General features: G+C 27.7%; 2 protein-coding genes across 2 annotated transcripts; one reads left to right on the top strand and one right to left on the bottom strand.

Annotated features, from left to right (window-relative positions):
- Positions 1-7090: 7090 nt before the first annotated feature.
- Positions 7091-10111, top strand: LOC124832748 (putative pectate lyase 21). Its single transcript, XM_047307029.2, has 5 exons — positions 7091-7312; positions 7453-7804; positions 8682-8892; positions 9000-9068; positions 9522-10111. Exons 1-5 carry the CDS (start codon positions 7177-7179, stop codon positions 9756-9758), a joined length of 1005 nt encoding a protein of 334 aa, XP_047162985.1. The 5' UTR covers positions 7091-7176; the 3' UTR covers positions 9759-10111.
- Positions 10112-12123: 2012 nt separating this feature from the next.
- LOC148194839 (large ribosomal subunit protein uL29-like) lies at positions 12124-13990 on the bottom strand. Its single transcript, XM_088097731.1, has 4 exons — positions 13873-13990; positions 13667-13802; positions 13412-13568; positions 12124-12337 (listed from the first exon to the last, which is right to left on the bottom strand). Exons 1-4 carry the CDS (start codon positions 13874-13876, stop codon positions 12263-12265), a joined length of 372 nt encoding a protein of 123 aa, XP_087953857.1. The 5' UTR covers positions 13877-13990; the 3' UTR covers positions 12124-12262.
- Between the last annotated feature and the right edge of the window lie 6201 nt (positions 13991-20191).

Here is a 20191-nt window from a genome sequence, read left to right as displayed (position 1 = left end):
TTGTGATATATAGTTACATATCTAGAACTAAATAAAATTTTCAAAGTTAATTTTATGAACTGCTTTTAAATCTAAAAAGAAATACAAGAGAGAATAATGTTTATTTTATCAAAGAAAAAGAAAACGGTGTAATATATTATATATACACACTTGTTGATAGTAAGCGTAAAAGAGACATTTTAAAATAAAAACAATCGTTAATTTGAAGGAGAAGGATACTGTAAAATTCATATATTTATAACTAAGATTATTCAAATAATTAATATTGCAATTTGTAATAAATAATTATTATGTCCTTACATTTTGTTGTGAATTCTTTCTTTTTATTAGTATAGAAAAAGATATAGAAAAGGTAGAATTGATAATTTGATAAATTATAGAGTGTTTTGAGAAAAGTTTAATTTAAAAAAATTAGCAATATGAATTCAAAAAGAATTTATAGTGATGAAATGTGGATGTATATCAGATATTATTGCATGGATTTGTACGTACTAAAAACATAAAAAATGAAAAGGGTTCGCCGCCAATTGAGAAATATGGATAGAAAGAGGATAACAACATTCAACTAATTAGTTGAAATTATGCTTCCATTATATCTGTTTAAGATTTTTTTTTTCTTTTCTATTTGGTTTGTAACAAAAGCTTCATTATATTAGGATAATACAAATATTTTTATAACATTTTAATATAACATATATTATTTTTTATTAAATTTAAAACATATAAATATAAATAATACGGTGTAAAATATTGTAAAAAAAAGAAAAATAAATTATGTTGAAATATTTTTTCATTATATTATCATTTTGAACTTTCTCTTACATCAAGCATCGTCACCATCAGTTCTTATATTTTCTGTCTCTTCATTCATTGCATTCCACTACTTCTAACTTACCTGTCTCTCTAATCATAATTGCTTTCATACATAACTGGTTTATGTTTTAATTTATTCATTCATTACTAGATTTCTTTTTCTTTGAATAGTTTCATATTATTTGATCAATAAATCACTGTTATATATCTTATTACATTTTTTAAATTATTTAAAATTTTCACCAACTTTATTATATTTAATAGTCTTGCATCATTGCATCATTCAAAAGTTAAAAATAATTTATAGGCACTTTCAATCTCCTAAAACCTATTCAAATTCTAAAAAATAATATCTCATATGTATTAATTCACCCTTCTTCCTACAAAACTTGAAACTCTTATTCTTTTTCAACCACATTTTTTAATGATTAATTTAAACATTAGTCATGTCTTATCAAAAAATCGTTCACCTTATATATCAATCATTCAAACCAAATATTTTATTTATAAAACTAAGTTTCGCTTCAACCTAATATTTTATTTATAAAACTAAGTTTCACTTCTGTCATGTTAACTAAGATTTATCTTTTTTATGGAAATATAATAGATTTTTATAAAGAAAGATTAAATAGCTAATCTCATAGTTTCGATAGACTTTTACTTATGTTAAGCAATTAATTTATTTCTTTAAATTTAGTTAGAAAGTAAAAATGAGCTCAATTCCATGAATTGATCCATGTAACTTATCTATAAGACTAAGTCAAACTTAAAAGAAAACTATATAAATAGAAAATAAACACTTACAATACATAATTTTTGTATGTTACTTTATGTTTCTTTCAAGGTCTTTCTTCTTAATATGGGTGGATTTTCTTTTTAATTTCTTTCTTTAAGCTCACCTGAGTGAATGATTTTTCTTTTTTGATGTTCAATCAGTCAAAAATTGTCTTATTGGCTTAACATAACATCATATTGGATAAAAAAAATTATTACACTGAAATATGAACAGATATAAAAATTCTTTTACAGACTCATCAGATAACAAACATTTCATGTTATACCAAACACTCATCAAATATTAATAACATAATATGTTCTGTTTTATAAAATATAAAATAATTTAGGATAAATATAATAATAAAATTATTATTATTATTATTGTGTAAAAAGATTGAAGATGTAAATATAACGTTTTCCAGTTTTATACTTTGTTTATGTTTTCAGGTACGAAAAGGATGAAAATATAGAATACTATAATTTTATTTTCCTTTTTTTGATAAAATTAATCCATGAAATCAATTTAAAAGAAGTGATATTTGCTAACGAATTTGCTATATATATATATATATATATATATATATATATATATATATATATATATATATATATATATATATATATATATATATATAAAAGTTAGTTCAATTTACTATTGAGCAGAATGTGTCGTTTGGGGCATTAATATAATATTGATATAATAAACTATGTGGAGTTGAATTATATATTATATAATATATGTCTGAATCAAGATGTTATTATAATAGACAATTAATCACCGACAACACCGAGTGGCAATTTCTGTTTGATATTGTAAAAACAAGGAGAAAAGTATTTTTTTTAAGAGATAACTGCCCTAATATATTTAATATGTAAATTTTTTTGCATCAATAAAACAATATATAAATTATGTGTATAATATTTATTTATTTAAAATTGAAGAGGATAAGAGCGACGTAAATCTGTGACACGTGAAGGCGTGGATCCGAAGGGACATATCTGCATGACATTGATATGCTTCCAACTCTTAATTATTCAAAAGAAAGGCGCAGCCCTAATATTATTGCAAACACTTTCCGTCTTCGTTTTCATTTCAAACGAACAACAAAATATTATGCCTGTTTATAAGTATGCATGCATTAGTAAAAATAGTATTTTATTATATTATTTTATATGAATGTATTGTTAAATCAATGATGACTTGTTTACACCAAGTTTGATTTTGATTAATCTGTTCAAATATAAAACTGTCTTATCTCTTTAAGAACTTTTAATTCTTCAAATCATGTTTTACTATAAAAATACTATCATTAACCAGGACAATACTCATTACAACACTATCGATGATGTTAACTTATAAAAAGTTGGATATCTCATATTAATTAAAACAATAAAGTTTGTTTGTTGTATTTTGTTAAAATTTTAAATATAAGTTAAAAAAAATATATTGAGTAAAGATAAAAAAAAATATAAGATATAAAAGAATCGTTACATATATTTTTAATTCTTAAACTTTTTTGAAAAAATAATTTTATTATAGTCTATACCTGATACCTGATAAAATAATCTAACCATAATCGATACATATGTACTAGCTACTCTTTTTTCTTCATTAAACTTTTGGGTTTAAGATTATGTAGAATTTAATCATATTTCATTATTTCAACTTTTTTTTTTCTGTGAGGATAAAATATAGATTCACGAGTATTTTTTATTGACATCTTTGAAAAAGTTTTCTAGAGATCTTAAAAGAGATTTAGTACACATGAAAACAATTTCTTTCTTTTTCGAAAAAGATGTTTTTGGAATTTGATTTTACTTGTACATTATTTGTTTGAAAAAAAAAATATTTATTACACATATTAGAAGATAAATGTTATTGTGGTCGTAATTTGTCGTCAGATATTTTTATATATCAGTGTATGAGCGTAATGTTATAGTCAAATATGCATGAAAATGTGTCCCGGGTTATATTAGTCAATTCATTACCACTATCTGGAAGAGGTTTAATTTATCGAAAAGGTTTATCAATATTTATATACTTGTAGAAAATAAAAATGATAAATTTATATATTAAATAATATAATAGAAAGAAAATGAAAAGAAAAAATATGTATATATAAATTAAATGTGTATGATTGGTTGTTCTAAACTTACAGATAGATGGATGAGAAATTAAAATTATATGTTTAATTAAAAGAAGCTTCCAACTCTACTTGAAATAGATTGCATCAGAAGATAACAGTGGCTATATTTAAAGTTAAAGGTTAAAGACGGTAAAGGCACGTGCGTCTCATAACTGCATGAAATAGATATACACATCTTCTAGTGCATGTACCTTTGATTTGTTAGGTTTCATATTATTGCATCGTTATTCATTTCTATTTTAAATCACCATAAATTCAACAAATTAATGCTTTGACTTTCACTAGGTGAAATCCTAAAATCTCTTTTCATTTTATTATTTTAAGAATTAGATTTTAAAATTTAATTTAATTTTACAATCTTAAAATGGTCATCTTAATCATCTTGTGGCATATCTACTGTACATAAACCTCATTATTTAATATAGGACTTCTAATACATCTCTTCATACCGATATATATACATCATATACATAACACTATATACTAATGATTTGATAACGAATAAAATCATGTGCTTAATAAATAACAAATTTCACTATAACTCTAAACTAATTTTAATATTATATTAAGAAATAAACTTTAAATTTAAATTAAATTTATAAAACCAATATATATATATATACTTTAAATTTACCTTATTATTATTAATGAACATTGACTTCCAACGTTATTTCGCATCCCTGATATAATTTAATCATTATTTACTGTGCATAATATGCTGATTCCGTCACGGACAAAAATTAAGGCACTGGCGCAAACATTTTACATTTTAAATATTTTACATTAGTCAGTTTAGCTTAAGGAAAGAAAAAGACGCCTTTTATATTTGTTAACAACACATGTTCATTAAAATTAGGGGTGGGTAGTAGTCATTTTAGCTTTGACTTTTGAAAATCGTGTTTGATGGAAACATTTATGAAATAAATTATTATTTTTAGTTTGAATGCGACTTTCAAAAGCCTCTTTACGAAGGGTTTGGTGAGTGGGCTCAACTAGAGATCTGAAAAAATAAAATAAAATATTAATAAAACTTTATTTATCTTTTTCCTTTTATTTTATTAAGAACTAGTTTTATCCAATCAAAATTAATGAATCAATTAAGTTTTATATTTAAATATCTTTAACTGAGTCTTTATTAAATTTTCGTAATCAATTGAGTATTTAAAATTTTAAGATACCCATTTTTTTATTAATTAAGTGACATAAATCTTATCTTATTCATTTTTATATGGTAAGAGACGTGAAATAATTCATCATTAATATAAATTGATATTGTAATTAATGTTAAGACATTTTATTATTTTAGAAAGTTGTATCATATCAATATGCATACATCAAATTTTCCTAAATAAATTTCTTTAAGTTAACATTGTACTATATATTTAGTTTTTAACTTTTATATAAGTTAATTTCAACTTTATGAAAAAAAAAACAAATTTAATTTTTCTCCGTATTTTTCTTATCTAAAAGCTTTCAAGAAAAATGTTGTTCCATCCATCTTATTGACTGGTACTGATTAATTAGCCACAAATGATAAAAAAAAAATATAAATTATTTACATCATTATTGCTAGGTTTATAAAAAATTGTCGGCAAATGTAAATTTGGTGTAAGGAAATTAACCACCAACAACCAACAATGTTTTATTTTACTTGTCTTTTATAAACTAACATGCTTTTAAATTATTTGTTGTGTAATTAATTCTTATCTATCTTCTTTATTTAAATCCGTACGTCCATTCATTGGAAAATTTGGTCAACTTATTCATGTCAAACCCTTACCCAATAAATCTAGAAGGCTATAACCTATGCAGTACTCAAATATTACAATATAACTGAACCTAACATATGTTACATACAATAAAACGAAAATCTAAATCTAAAAAAAAATATATATGAAATATATATATATATATATATATATATATATATATATATATATGTGTGTGTGTGTGTGTGTGTCACATTTTGAAATTGAACAAAAAATTGTTTTACGTTACAAAAAGTATTTTCCATTGTCATATGATCATAAAAAATTGTGTCATACAACTAATTAATAAAGTTACTATAAATTGAAATAGTTTATAAAATTAATTATTTGAATTTGAGGTTCTAAATATTTTTTCTAGTAAAATAACTTTAGTTGTGAACTAAATTTGAGTTACACAACCCACCAAATTAGGTATAGTGGGTTTGTGCAAGGTACCAATTTGTTCCCATTTTAATTAACTTGATTGCTCTTTTCACCCACATAACTCATTACTAATCAATTCTGAACATTGGCCACCAATGTTAAGGAAAATATCCCATTAATTGATTTAGATAACTATTGATTAATTTCATTGTTTTAAATGCTTGTGGTGCTATCTAAGATTAGGCTGCTATATCCCAAGCATTTAATGAAAGAAAATTCATTCATATTTATTTTACTGGTTTTTTATTTGAATTTGATAATTTCTCCCTAATTAAAAAAAGAAATCCAGATATCAATGTAAAAGAGATTAAACAGAAAGAAAGTGGGGAAAAAGAGAATTTTATAAGGATCGTGAATGGAAAAAATCCACACACGAACAATCGCGGGTAAAATCCGCGACGGATAGTTACTATCTCCAGATAATAGGTAACAGATATTTTAATATTCGTTTTAAACAGATCGGGTATGGGTACCCGTTACCTGCAAAAAGTAATAAAAATTTAATTTATATATTTTTTTAATAAAATTTAATTAAAAATAAAATAAAATTAGATTTTATTAGATTAAATTTAATTAAAATTAAATTTTAATTTAATTTATATTATACTATATATTTTTGGTAACTTTATTTAAATTTTATTTTAAAAATATATAAAATATTTTTTTATTTTTTCGAGCAAATTTTAAAATATCCATAAATACTTTTTTAATAGATATTTGCACGGATAACAGATCAATTTTGAATTTTTATTTACAAGTTGAGTTTACGAATGACACTATCTGTATTTAGACCCGAGTCATTGGCATTCCTTATCTTATAAAAATTATATACATGAACAAAAATTCGCTTGGGTTAAGAGATTGGTTCGACTCTCATAATGATACAATGAGAAGATAAATGAATAACAAAGAAGACCCTAATTTTTTTTAATTTTATTATTTGGTTATTCATTTTAATTTGTCATGAATAAAATGTTTAATCAAATCTTACAAATAATGATGTTGTTTTAAAAAAAAAAATCAAAGTTATACAATATAGTATAATTTTTTTATATTATTAAATCGGCGTAGTTAATTTTATGAATTATCATGATATATTAATTACTGAAAACGTAATTTTGTTATGATTAATCACATTCTGTAATCCAAAACGTACTTTTGTTATTTAAATGTTAAAATATCGAATTTGTTGTTTGATTTAGAGAGGCAGAGGAAGTGAAAAGGTGGAATTGAACGGTGAAATTTCAATGGCGGGGATTCAGATGCTACCGTACGGCGACGTCGATTCCAATTTGAGGGCTATGGCCGGGTCCGCCGAGGGTTTTGGCCGCCACGCCATCGGCGGCCTCCATGGTTCTCTGTATATCGTCACCAATCTCGCAGGCACAGTAACCTATGCTCCTTTTTTCAGCATTTTAATTGAATTCTGAAAATGTGAATAAACAATAATTGATTGAATTGTGATGAATGACAATAAGATAGTACTGAATCGTGGTTTATGACGGATGAATGATTGATTTCAGATGATGGTCCTGGGTCCCTTCGCGAAGGATGTCGAAGAAATGAACCTTTGTGGATTGTTTTCGAGGTTTCTGGTACGATTAATCTGTCGTCGTACCTGAGTGTGTCGTCGTATAAGACAATAGATGGGAGAGGGCATAAGGTGAAATTGACTGGGAAAGGTCTGAGGCTGAAGGAATGTGAGCACATCATCGTGTGCAACCTTGAGTTTGAGGGTGGTAGGGGTCATGATGTTGATGGCATTCAAATCAAACCAAATTCTAGGCATATATGGATCGATCGATGCACCCTTCGTGATTACGACGATGGCCTTATAGACATCACAAGACAAAGCACCGATATCACTGTATCCAGGTGGGCTCATTTTCTCCATTTTTAATTGAATTACAACAGCGGTTTGACTCATGTAAAAGTAAGTCATCTGAATAGTTGATGAGAGGATTAATAGATGATGTGTTGTTATACATTTGCATATGTAATATCATTGGTGGGTATGCTTTGTTATGCATGTGCATGTCATGAGAAATGATATTTTGACAATTCCGTTTCCATCTACAACCAAACCCTTTTATAATAAAATAATAGTATTAAAATCTGAAGCATCGTCAATGATGTTTTGATAAGTAATTGAGTAAGTGGCGTTCTACTCCTTGTATAATTAATATTAGTTACACTAGTATTGATAGTTTGTTTCTCACTAATGGCTGACCCTGTGTTTGGATCCTCATCCACACAACTCTAAAGCATGTCATTGAAGAAACTATTAGTTGTGTTTGGTATGCTTTGACATGAAGGAGTAGATAGACTTAGACATAAATCTATTTGCATTGTGATTATTTACCTTATCCTTTGAGAGTAGTTGTTCATTTTTACTGAATTGAACTGCAACAGTGGTTGTCACATGTTCCAAGCATAGTAATCTCAGTTGTTGGTAAGGAAATTCATATTTGATTTTTATTTTTCAACACATCCAAGATTTATAATCTATCAGCAGTTGTTTTTTCATCCATGACCGAAGGTGTGTTTGAATCCTCTTCCACGCGATTTAGGCTCGTCACTGGAAAGAAAAAACAGTTAGCATTTGCTTTTAGTCTGTTTTTTGACATGGATCATTGATGGATTCTCAGATACACAGAGATTACTTACCTTATCCTTTAGAGAGAGTATCTCGATTTAGAGGAGGCGAATCCATTGATCAAATTTGATGGGTTACTTGGTTTTGTGGATCTAGGTGTTACTTTGGGCAGCATGACAAGACCATGCTCATTGGAGCTGACCCGACTCACGTTGGTGATAGATGCATCCGGGTGACCATTCACCACTGTTTCTTTGATGGAACGCGGCAAAGACAACCACGTGTGAGATTTGGAAAAGTTCATCTGTACAACAATTACACCAGAAACTGGGGGGTTTATGCTGTTTGCGCTAGTGTGGAATCCCAGGTGAACTTGCTGCTATCATCTGCAGATTTTCTTAAAATTTGCTTTCCGTCCTAAGTTCTATGCAAGAATTGAGAGAGAGTAATTGATTTCGTGAAATCATATTACAGATATACTCTCAATGTAACATATATGAAGCAGGAGCTAAGAAAAAGACTTTTGAATTTTATACTGAGAAGGTAAAATATTTCTTCACTCAAGTTTGCTGTTTTATGGTCATTAAGTATATCATATTCATAAATTGAATACAATTCCTTAGATGCACTCTGTGTTGTTCTTCAATTACAATTAAAATTTCATCTCTGTAGCTCACACATGTCATTATTATATACGAAGTGAAACTCTATTTTGGTTTTTAACTGAACACATCAACTAGCAAACAAGACTATCGTTGCTTTTATTACAGTATCTCTGATTTTGAGTGATGAATATTTAGTGCAGTCAGTTATGGTTTAAGTCCAGAAATGTGAATAGTGAGAGTGCTTCTTCAAATATTCAATCTTGTTTTGTGTCCCGGTCATAGATGATGTCCAAAAAGAGTTAGTTTTTACTCTTTATTTCAGTCATGTCGGGCAGCACATTATAACCTCGCCCAATGGCTACTAATGGTTGTGATAAAATTGTCTCCCTAGGCGGCAGATAAGGAAGAGCAAAAGTCCGGCATCATAGTATCAGAAGGAGACATGCTTTTGAATGGTGCACAGCCATGCCTGCTTACACAAAATAGAGAGGTGGCCATGTTCCATCCTAGTGAATATTACCCGACATGGACGATGGAAGCAGCTGCGCATTCTCTCAGAGAGATCCTCCAATTGTGTACAGGTTGGCAATCCATTTCTAGGCCAGTAGATCGTATGGTCTCTAATTAAGATTCATTGCATGAGTCGGACGGATCCAGTGACTTTTTTCTAAGAAAAGTTACTGTAATTTTAGTTAACTTTCATGTGTTAAGGATCAACTTCAATTTTTTTTTAAAAAAAAAAATAATATAAAAGAAACCAGATAAATTAAAATTAATTGACTTTTCCTGAAAAAAAAGTCACTCAATCCGTTATGGATGAGAACACCTTCTACATTATGTGGAAACCATTCACATTACATCAAGCACATTTAAGAATGAAGCTTTAATTTGTCCTTTATTTAATTCGAGTTGTACTAACATATTGTTGTGTTCTGTAAACATAGTCAACTTTGTGGTTCTGACACTTCCCGATTTGGTATTTATATGGTCCCCATTCATAATTTTCATTGTCAGAAGCTATTCTTGTTCAAGTTTGAAATTTAGAGGTCGTTATTTATAATTTAATTTTTGAAGTATATAGATGTGGTGACCAGGCAAGAAAACTAAACTCGTATTCAACTTACATTGTTTAAGGCCTAGTCTTGGACTATTCTCTAAGTATGAGACGTGAAAACAAGGTCACTTTTTTTTAAGTTGATGGTTTGAAATGGATACATTAGCATTTTGTTTCTAGTTGAAAGCACTGAAAGTAGTCACAAATCGAAACTTAATAAGCTAAATAATTTACTATAAATATATAATGAATTACCATCTTAAAAATTAGGCTAATATTTTAATTTTACTAATTTTAGAACAACTTTTATTAACTGAAACGAGGTAATGTATATGAATTTATACTATAAATTTGATCATTTTATATTATAAAGAACCGGGATTTAAGGAATTCCTTGTGAAGTTCACATGTAAATAAGTTAGACCAGGAAGAGAGTTGGTTATAGAGTTCACATGCAAACAAGTTTGACCATCAATAACGACAAAATGAGAATTAGAAGAAGGAATAGTGGTTGCGGCTTAATGTCTTCGGTCTTGTGTACACTTCTTTATTCCGATTCCTCGGCCCATCAACCGTGATCATGCCTGGACCACTGTACTTTTGGCCCACTTCTTTCATTTCAGGAGTTCACATTTTATTTATTATTTTTCAATTTTATTTGACTAAGTCAATGTGCTGAACAAAAGCTGTTTATTTTCACAAAGGTTTTGGACAAACTTTTTCACAAGATTTTGTAGGAGGAAAAAAGATTCCAGCTTCTAATACGAACTAAATTGACTTACGTACTTTATTAACTTTAAGTAAGTTAAATAAAGACTTTGTTAAATAAGAAAAGTAAATGAGTTAATTTTAACTTGCTTTCGAAAAACAAGTTGATATATAGGAAATCCAGTTCATTTTACCTTTTTTATTTTCTCATTCTGTAAATATTTAACAGAAAATTTTAGCCAAGTGTAATCAAAGTTATTTGATTGTATCAAATATAAATATAAATGTATACGGAAAAAATTATCTGTGTATGGTTGGGTTGTACTGTGAAACAAAAAGAAAGAATATTTTGAAATTGCTATAATCATGAAGAAGAGAGACGCTAAGCCGGTGGAAGTTACTTTCACAATTGGCAGATTGGATTGAGAACATACAGTTCAATAGAGATGAGCCTGAAAACATGAGGATTAAGTACACATCATTCACTTTCAATTGTGTTACTATTTCTTCATGGTCTAAGCATATCTTGTACCATGCTCAATTTTACTACCAATCAAATCTTACTAGCTCATACGAAAATAAGAAACTGACAAACCAAGTTACAATTTTTGCAAAAATGTACTAAAGTTCCATGGACTTTGTTAAAATGTTTTAACTAATTTACAAGTGTAAAATTACTTTCGACGCTCTTTACATGTAACCCACTTAAATACTAGAATTGTAAATTTCAATTTCAACAAACTCCAAGTATAGTAGTTTCGGAATTGCACTAAGTATTTCAATACTATTCGAAAACTTAAAAATAATCACTTTCATAGGTAAGCATTGAAAATTCTAAAGTGATTTTTTACCTAATTAAAAGCGTCTAACACGCGATATTGTTTAGCTCTATACAAGACTAATTTGTATTAGTTAATTATATTCAGACTCGTATAAATATTATAAACATCATGAATTAAATTTACAGGGTCTCTGAAGTGTGCAATAAGGGTTGTGCGATCATCTTTCTCCAAAACTGTAACTTGCTTTTGGATCATACCCACAGAAAATTCTTGAAAATAAAGCACAGGAGAGTTACTGGAGAGCACTTGGAGGTCAATGCAAATGGTCTCTGTGCATACATTTCTCAAAATGCATGTGAATGTAAAGGCTGATTAAAAGAAACGTCAAAAAATGTAATGCATCAATTTTGAACGAAAACTATAAAACTATGCGCATAAATTCGAGTAGCTTCGAAAAACACAAGATTTTTAACATAGGTAATAACAAATGGTAACTCCAACATGAAACTACAAATGTGAGATGTATCAAAACTGGTAAAGTATTAAAGGAAGTAAAAGTCAAATTGATCAATAAGATTTGCTCAACTATTACACCTTGATAGCATACTTCCTCATTGGGAAATAAGTCTCTTTCTTCTTCTCCCTCTCAGTCTTCAATGACGCCTGCATGAATAAGAAACGAGAAATCTCATGAGAAAACAACTTGTTGTCCATCACCACCAAATATAGAGGAAAGACACTTAGAAAAAGGTATAAGGTATTCCCACAACCATGTTAATCTACAATGTAAGAACAACTAATAGTCGAACTTAACTTCACTTCTCTCCAATAAATTTTATAGATAAAATTAGAGACCATTGATGCTTATGTTTATGTGTGAGATTTTATACAAATCCTAACCAAGGTTATAATTCCTCGTGTCTAAAGCTAATTATATCAATGAAACTCAAAATCATAAGTATTTGTAATTTATATTTTAAAATTTTGTTTCAAGAACAAATTCAGGAGCAAATATCATATCAGATAACATTTGCAAAAGGACAGAATCAGATCGAATTGTCCAATTACTTAGAATTGCATGTTAAGATTGACGGAGACAAGTACAGATGTCGCTGACTTTCAATCGGGGATACAATAACCTTTCTGAAAGACAGACAATCCTAGCACGGGTATTTCAAACAGGCAAACTTCAACAACAATACACTATTCCTCTCTAACAAAATGATGGTATAAATATGCCTAGATAAAAAATTAAACCAGTAAATTCTAATAACTAAGAGGTCATTTGCTTCAAACGAGAAGCAAAATAACACAGCCCCCACTGCCGAACAGCATAGGAAGGGATTCTTCCACATTTCACCTCTGACAAAACACTCCAAAAAAGCATTGGTGATATATAATTGAAATTTGAGCAATACAGGAGAATTATTAAGCACACAAGCAACCATGGAAAAAATAGTCCTAGAAAAATAGAACACAGATAGAAATTGCTCGAGAGAAACACCTCAAGACATAGACATTCAAGGCATTACACAAAACGGGCATTCAAATTATATCAGGTAGACACTAATAAACACAAAAGTGGAATGAGCATGACTAAAAAAGAACAAATTCAAGATCATCAAAATCAATGCAATCCATTTATTAAAAACTAACAACAAAACATTCACATTAGTCTACATACTTTTGGTAAAGTACAGTTAGTAGTTCCATTAAGGGAAGAACAAATGGCATTACCTGATGCTTAGTAAGCCTCCTGCGAATAGCCCTGGTCTTCTTGGGGCGGAGATCAAGGGGCAAGTACTTTTTGTTCTTATAGGCATCTCTCAACGCAGCCTTTTGCTTCTGAGAAATCACAGTCAAAACCTGGGCAATCGACAACCTGACCACTTTTCTGCAATTAAAAAACAAACATAAACACAAACACCTCACATGCAAAAAATAGAAAAGTATATGACAAACGACCAAACGGAGAAAGACGTGAAATTTTACATCTTGGAGAGCTTGTTAGGGGCACCTCCGGTGACCTTAGCAACACGAAGCAAGGCTAGCTCGGCCTTGAGGTCCTTCAGCTGATTCAAGAGTTCAGCTTTCGTCTTCTGCCTCAGCTCGTAAACCTTAATCCTCGCTGCAAAAACAACGTTGTCAGTCACATCAATTAACAACAATGGACTGAGAATAATGCTTCTGGAAATTACCCATCGCTACAATTCTGCGAGCTTCTGCTTCGGCTGCGACTCTATGCTGTAAACCCTAGTGTTAAATAAAAGAGACGAAGCTCCAAATTAGGGTTTTTTATAGTTATATAGAATGCTGTTTCGGGATCGGCCAGATACGGTTTTAAACGGGCCTGCAGTTTTTCTTGGGTTGGACTAGGAACTCGCAGGGGGAGGCCCACTTTACTAGATTGGGCCGATTTAAATTTAAAAGAATGGGCCGATTTAAACATTTCCAAGTATATTTTATAAATATATAATATTTCAGAAATGATTTTTTAAATGTATTTACCTTAAATAGAAAGGTATTCATTTTAATTTTAATATCACTAACATTGGCGTGTATTATTGTATTATAAAATTACTGATTTTAATTTAAATTCCAACCATTTTCTTTTTTAATCTTTTAACTCTGTCGGGAAATTGGATTCCATTTTGCTACTGTCTTTGACATGTTGCTTCTTCTGTTCTGGACTTATGTGTCGATAACTTATTCAATTTAAGAAATATTACAACTAACCCAATATATAATAATTGAACTTCAAACTTTTCTTAAAGAATATTTATCAATATATTGTAAATATCTAACTCTTTTGTTTTGTCTATACTATGCATTGAAATAATGGAAAATACAAGAAAAAGAGAAAGATAGCACTGGTGTGTACCTTAGGGTCTCCTGGACACCACCAGATCGACCATTCAGACCGATCATTCAGGTCGACCATTCAGGCCGACCATCTAACCCAGGTTGACCATCCAGCCTAACCAATTGACCACTAGGCCAACTACATGGTTAAATTATAAACAATGATCATTTATTAAAATCCTAATGCAGATTAAGATCTGATTATATCATCATTAGACTAGTGAAAGGTAAAAATTCATTACAACTAGTATATATAAAGGTCCCAAGTACAACTCTAGGATCAGGATGCACAATATATAATTATTTGTTGTGTCAACCGTTCACTTATATTACTGACTTGAGTGTCAGAGTGTTTTTGACAGGTACCATTCCACACGACTTTGACAAAAAAAGGAGAACAGATAGCGTAACTTGGATGAAGGAGAACACAAAGGAGTCTGTTTGGTCTTCAAAACAACTTGAAGTGCTTACCCGAGACAAAATTGTTAAAGTTGTGACTCTACTAACTTTAAATTCATGGATTGTGTGAAAAATAATTGTAGGATATGTGTCTTTTATAAACAGGATATTTTTTTAAATCATTCATAGTGGAAATTTTATATATTAGTAATATTTGTTAAAACATTTCACAAAAATCAACTAAATTAATCATTTTTATTTGAATATCTACTTATGTATATATTAAACATATATATATATATATATATATATATATATATATATATATAATATCCATTATATTTTTATATTCATCTCTATTTTAATTTATTAAAATAGGTATTTTGAAAAGTTCAGGATATACATTTGATATTTTTTGTTGTTATAATTGTTTGACTTTTTTTTTATATTTGACACTAAAAAAATGTTTATCCTTTTAACATTTAATATTTTGTTTAACATAATTATTGTTTCAATAAAAAATTATTTAAGTAATACTTAAAACAAAAGATGTATGATTATACTACTCAACAAGGAAGAAGTGAGATAAAATCTCACATCCGTTGAATATAGAAATAAGGATAAAACAGAAATCTTATATCCATTAAGTATAGATAGAAATAGAAATGAAGATGAAAATTAATTTTTATTTAAAAGATTGAGATCATACAGTTAAGTTAAAAAAGCTGGTGAAAAAGATTGTAAATTAAAGTTCCCTCACCATCAAATATTAACCACTAATATTGTCCATATAAAAAAAAGAAACTAGTTAAACTCACCGTCTCATTCTATTTTTCTGTCACCCTTATTATCAAAAGCATGTACAATTAATGTATGAGTTAAGGATAATAAATGAATTTGACTTCATGGACTATGTATGAACTTTTTCCAAGTAAAACGCCATGGGTATGATAATACCTGATTTTTAAATTAGGTATATATTCACATCGTTCTCATTTCAATATCCAACTATATTTTAGGTAGTCATCCCATTTTAGATTATAAAAACACTTATAATTTATTAGGTAATATAAAAGAAATTACATTAACTCTTCTCTACTCATTAATTCAATAATTAATTTGTTAATTGTGACATCTGAACACTGACGAGGACGAGAAGTGATCGCCGGTGCAAGACACTGACAATGAGCGACTCCAGGCAGGTTTCCAGTGGAAGGGACACATGGATGAATCGAACATACATCGGAATGAGATGGATCTAGAGACTGTATAGGTATGAGACTATACAGTTGAATGATAGCTTAAAGGTTTGATTTGGCTACTCATATCACCAAGTGCATTTGTTTTTCGATAGCCTAACTCATAAGAACTCCATGGTTAAGCGTCTTGTGGTGATGTGTACATTGATTATTTTTACTTTTTTATATAAAAAATGACCTTTATTCCATTTTATAATATCAAATTTATATAATTATAATTTATTTATTGATATTTTAAGTTAGAAAAAATCAAATGTATACCATTTTGACATTAAATATTTAATAATATCGTATATTTTTTTCATAAAAAATAATAATTAATATACAGAATAGTAAATGAGCCAGTATGGTTATGTTATAAATTCAATTATAAGTTGAAAATTCAACGTTGTATAAAAACAAAAAAGGTTAAGTGACATGAAAAAATAATTTATAAACATCAAACTTTAAAGTTTTATATGGAAGATGATGTGGAAAAAAAATCCTTAAAAGATTACATTTATCGTATGATATAGATGTAAATACAACAAAAAAAAAACAATTTTTTTACGAGAATATACTTCAATTATGAAGTATGTATCTCATATTTCTGCCAATTAAATTAAATTAGTTTACAAGCTACTCAATCAAGTTAATAAATAAATTCATAAATTAACTAGTATAACTCAGCTTATAAGCTAAAAGCTCGTAAATAAACTAATTTAAGTAGCTAAACAAATAGTTTCAACTCGTTGATTTTTTTATCAAAGATAATCATAAGACGATTAAAGTAACTTTAATTTATAAAATCGTAAAATAAATTATATAAATAACTTATGAATCTCTTTTGTACCAGTTAAACTAGCTTACAAACAACTCAAATAATTAAGCTCATAAATAGTATATTGTGTTTTACTAATGGCATTTGTAAGATGATCTCCAACATAGGAAAAATATAACATATTAAAAAAAAACATAAATTAATTATAGATATTTTATTAAATATCTATTTATGTAGTCCAGCAAGTAGAGCTTTAGATGCATTCAAAATTGTGAGTGATATGTAGCAAAAAATTGATTGGTGTGGAAAAAATCTTATCTTTTTGTAATGATAGTTTTGCTTTTGTCATTTTTTATATCTTGAAAAGTTAGTGTGTTTTGAATTGTGGGTTTGGCCTACAGTTGAAATGGAACTTCCATATGGCAATGATGTCGTGCTTCCAAGTTCTCGTCTTTTACGGCTAAACAAAACAACACACCAAACTACAGACAAAAGAACACACAAGCATCACAACATGCGTGTCTTCCTCATCCATTCAAACATTATCTAAAAAATATATCTTCTTCTTTTAATTATTTTAAGGGTTACATATATTTTTAGTCCCTAAACTATTGGTCGTTTCTAATTTTCGTCCCTCTTTCAAAATAAGGTATAATTTGGTCCTCATTCTTTTCGAAATTTAGTCCTCGAAACTTTGGTTTTAGTCATCGAAAACTAACCTCAAAAACTACCACATTTTTAACGGTGTTAGTTTTCGAGGACTAAAACCAAAATTTTGAAAAGAATGAGAACCAAATTGTACCTTATTTTGGAAGAGGGACGAAAACCAGACGGCTAATAATTTAGGGACTGAAAACATATTTAATTCTTATCTTAATAATCTTTCAATTCAATAAATTCATGTTTTGATAAATTTAAATAACTATTTTAGGGTTAAATAAATTTATAATTTCTAAATTTAAACATAAAACTAAAATTTGTTTCATATTAATATACATTGATCTCTGAATTTAAAAAATTAATAAATATAATTTACTTAAGAATATTTTAAACTAACATTTTGAATTAAAATATATACATATAAAAATTAGCTTAAAATCGTATATACAACTAAAAACTAAAAATTAACTTAAAATCGTGTTTGACATGTTAAAAAAATTCAACACATTTGAATTAAAATTATTAAATCAATTTTTTTAATTTAGAAATCATTTACTGACCGTGTCACTTCTCCTCTATATTTTCTTTAATACATTTTAGTTTTAATTGTTTATGTAAAATATGATTATTTATATTTATTTAGTGTTAACAAAACGAACTTACGGTGTTAAACATACTGTTAACTAATCATTAATTGTGTTACTTTTCTTTAAGAATTTTTTTATAAAACTAAGAGAAAAAATCACTATGCATTACATCCACTTTATAGTTGATACTTTATGATTGTAAAATTATTTGTGTTAGATGTTAATTAAAAATTTCATATCAAGTAAAAATTACTAAGAAGAATAATATACAAGTTAAAAAAAATTATAAATTTATTTTCTTAAAACTTTGAATTAAAAATAGTGACAAAATCTTTTATATAAATTTGTTCATAATTCATTAATAGTAAATATATCCAGCGTTTATCTCGTAAAAATTAACAATTATATCAGAGTCAATAGTTTATTTTGATAATGACTCATAAAATTCAAGATAAGTTAAAAAAAATTATATTAGATAAAAACTTGTAAAATGAAACGATAGGTAAGTATAAATATCCATAAACCTATGACTTAAAAGGTTTTAAATTGAAAATGAGATATTACATTTAAGGACTCATTAATGTCAAAATTTTCCAATCTTCCATTTAAAAAACTTTGTATAATGCGTACAATTTCTCAAATTGCTATTCTTAATTTCGTATTGTTAAGTTCTTGCAATACAAATTAACCTTTTGAAATGATTTTATAGAATAATTGTCGATAAACATTTTATTTATTTTAATAAATCTACATAAAGAATTTCAAAGTTATTAATAAGTGTTTCATTCAATTATTTTTTAAAACACATTCCAGTAGTATAAATCTAGGATATATTTTGTTAAGAAATTAAAAATCATTTTTAAAAACTTTTGAAAGAAGAGTACTTTCACCTTCAAAGTTAAAATAAATGTAATGTGTAGAACAAGTTGAAAATGCATAAAAAAAGGATATTTCACACATTCAATAATCAAATCGTGGAAGCTAGTTTTGTTTGAATTGGAAATTTCACGTGTTCTTTCTTTATTGCAAACCGTGACTGTGCTCATCTTGTTCAATGTGAACACAACATGAACCATTTCAATTCAACCATGGCTACGGATTTCTTCTAGAAATAACCCTTTTTGGAAAAAAAAGATACAAGTGAATATTTTTTTATTATTTTCAATTATTCCAATTATTCCAATACACATTATTTTCAATTATTCCAATTATTCCAATACACATTCATATAAATTCTAATATATAATCATAATGAGAACAAATAGCAAAAAATATAAAGTCAAAAAACATTTGTTTCAACTATATTAGTTCACTTACATTCAATTTTCAACGTACTGTTATACCTTGTGTTTTGTGTCCACCAGTGTTGCTTTAAAAACGGTTTATAGTGTCTTAACTTTATTTAATAAAAAGATAACCATGATTTAACGATGCAAAGAGCAATTCAATTATTTAGAGTAAATTAACCCTACGTTTAAAGGGTATGATAATTTCAAATAATTAAGGACGAATGTTATGATTGAATTTTATACTTGTTTGTGTTTTCATATTTCAAATAAATTAAACATAAGTTTAAAGAATATGATAATGTATCGGACGAAAGTTGTCGTTGAAGAGTTTGGTTGTTATTTGGATAATCAAGAATATTTAATTATAACTATAAAATGGAAATTTATAGTTTTGATTGCTTTATATAAAAAACATTGTAAATATTACATAATATTATATTTTTAATATTCAGAGATAAAAAGTTTGTTTGTTAACAAAGAATATTTAGTTAAAATATATGTTTTAGGTAACTCAAAAAGTATTTTCCTTTTTATGTGAAACAAACTCGTAAACAAATGTAACCAATAATGTTTGTGTTAATGTCAACAAATTAAATATAATTAAGTAATTAATTAATATAATCTACAAAGGAGTCAAAAGAAACTCCTCCGTCCAAAAAGAAAGTCCAACAAAATTAATGCCAAGTTGCTTAATGAAAACA

This window comes from Vigna umbellata, chromosome 8 (assembly GCF_029865625.1).
Source record: "Vigna umbellata cultivar VRB3 chromosome 8, Vumbellata_1.0, whole genome shotgun sequence".
In the NCBI taxonomy this organism is placed as follows: domain Eukaryota; kingdom Viridiplantae; phylum Streptophyta; class Magnoliopsida; order Fabales; family Fabaceae; genus Vigna; species Vigna umbellata.
This window is presented reverse-complemented; position numbering and strand designations above follow the sequence as displayed.

Excerpts from the sequence above, each read along its gene's own strand:
- LOC124832748 (XM_047307029.2), top strand. The coding sequence starts at position 7,177 with ATGGCGGGGATTCAGATGCTACCGTACGGCGACGTCGATTCCAATTTG. Across the intron at positions 8,893-8,999 it reads GCGCTAGTGTGGAATCCCAG|ATATACTCTCAATGTAACAT; the intron begins GTGAACTTGCTG and ends ATCATATTACAG. Across the intron at positions 9,069-9,521 it reads TTGAATTTTATACTGAGAAG|GCGGCAGATAAGGAAGAGCA; the intron begins GTAAAATATTTC and ends TTGTCTCCCTAG.
- LOC148194839 (XM_088097731.1), bottom strand. Across the intron at positions 13,569-13,666 it reads CCTAACAAGCTCTCCAAGAT|AAAAGTGGTCAGGTTGTCGA; the intron begins GTAAAATTTCAC and ends TTTTAATTGCAG. Across the intron at positions 12,338-13,411 it reads GGAGGCTTACTAAGCATCAG|GCGTCATTGAAGACTGAGAG; the intron begins GTAATGCCATTT and ends TTATTCATGCAG.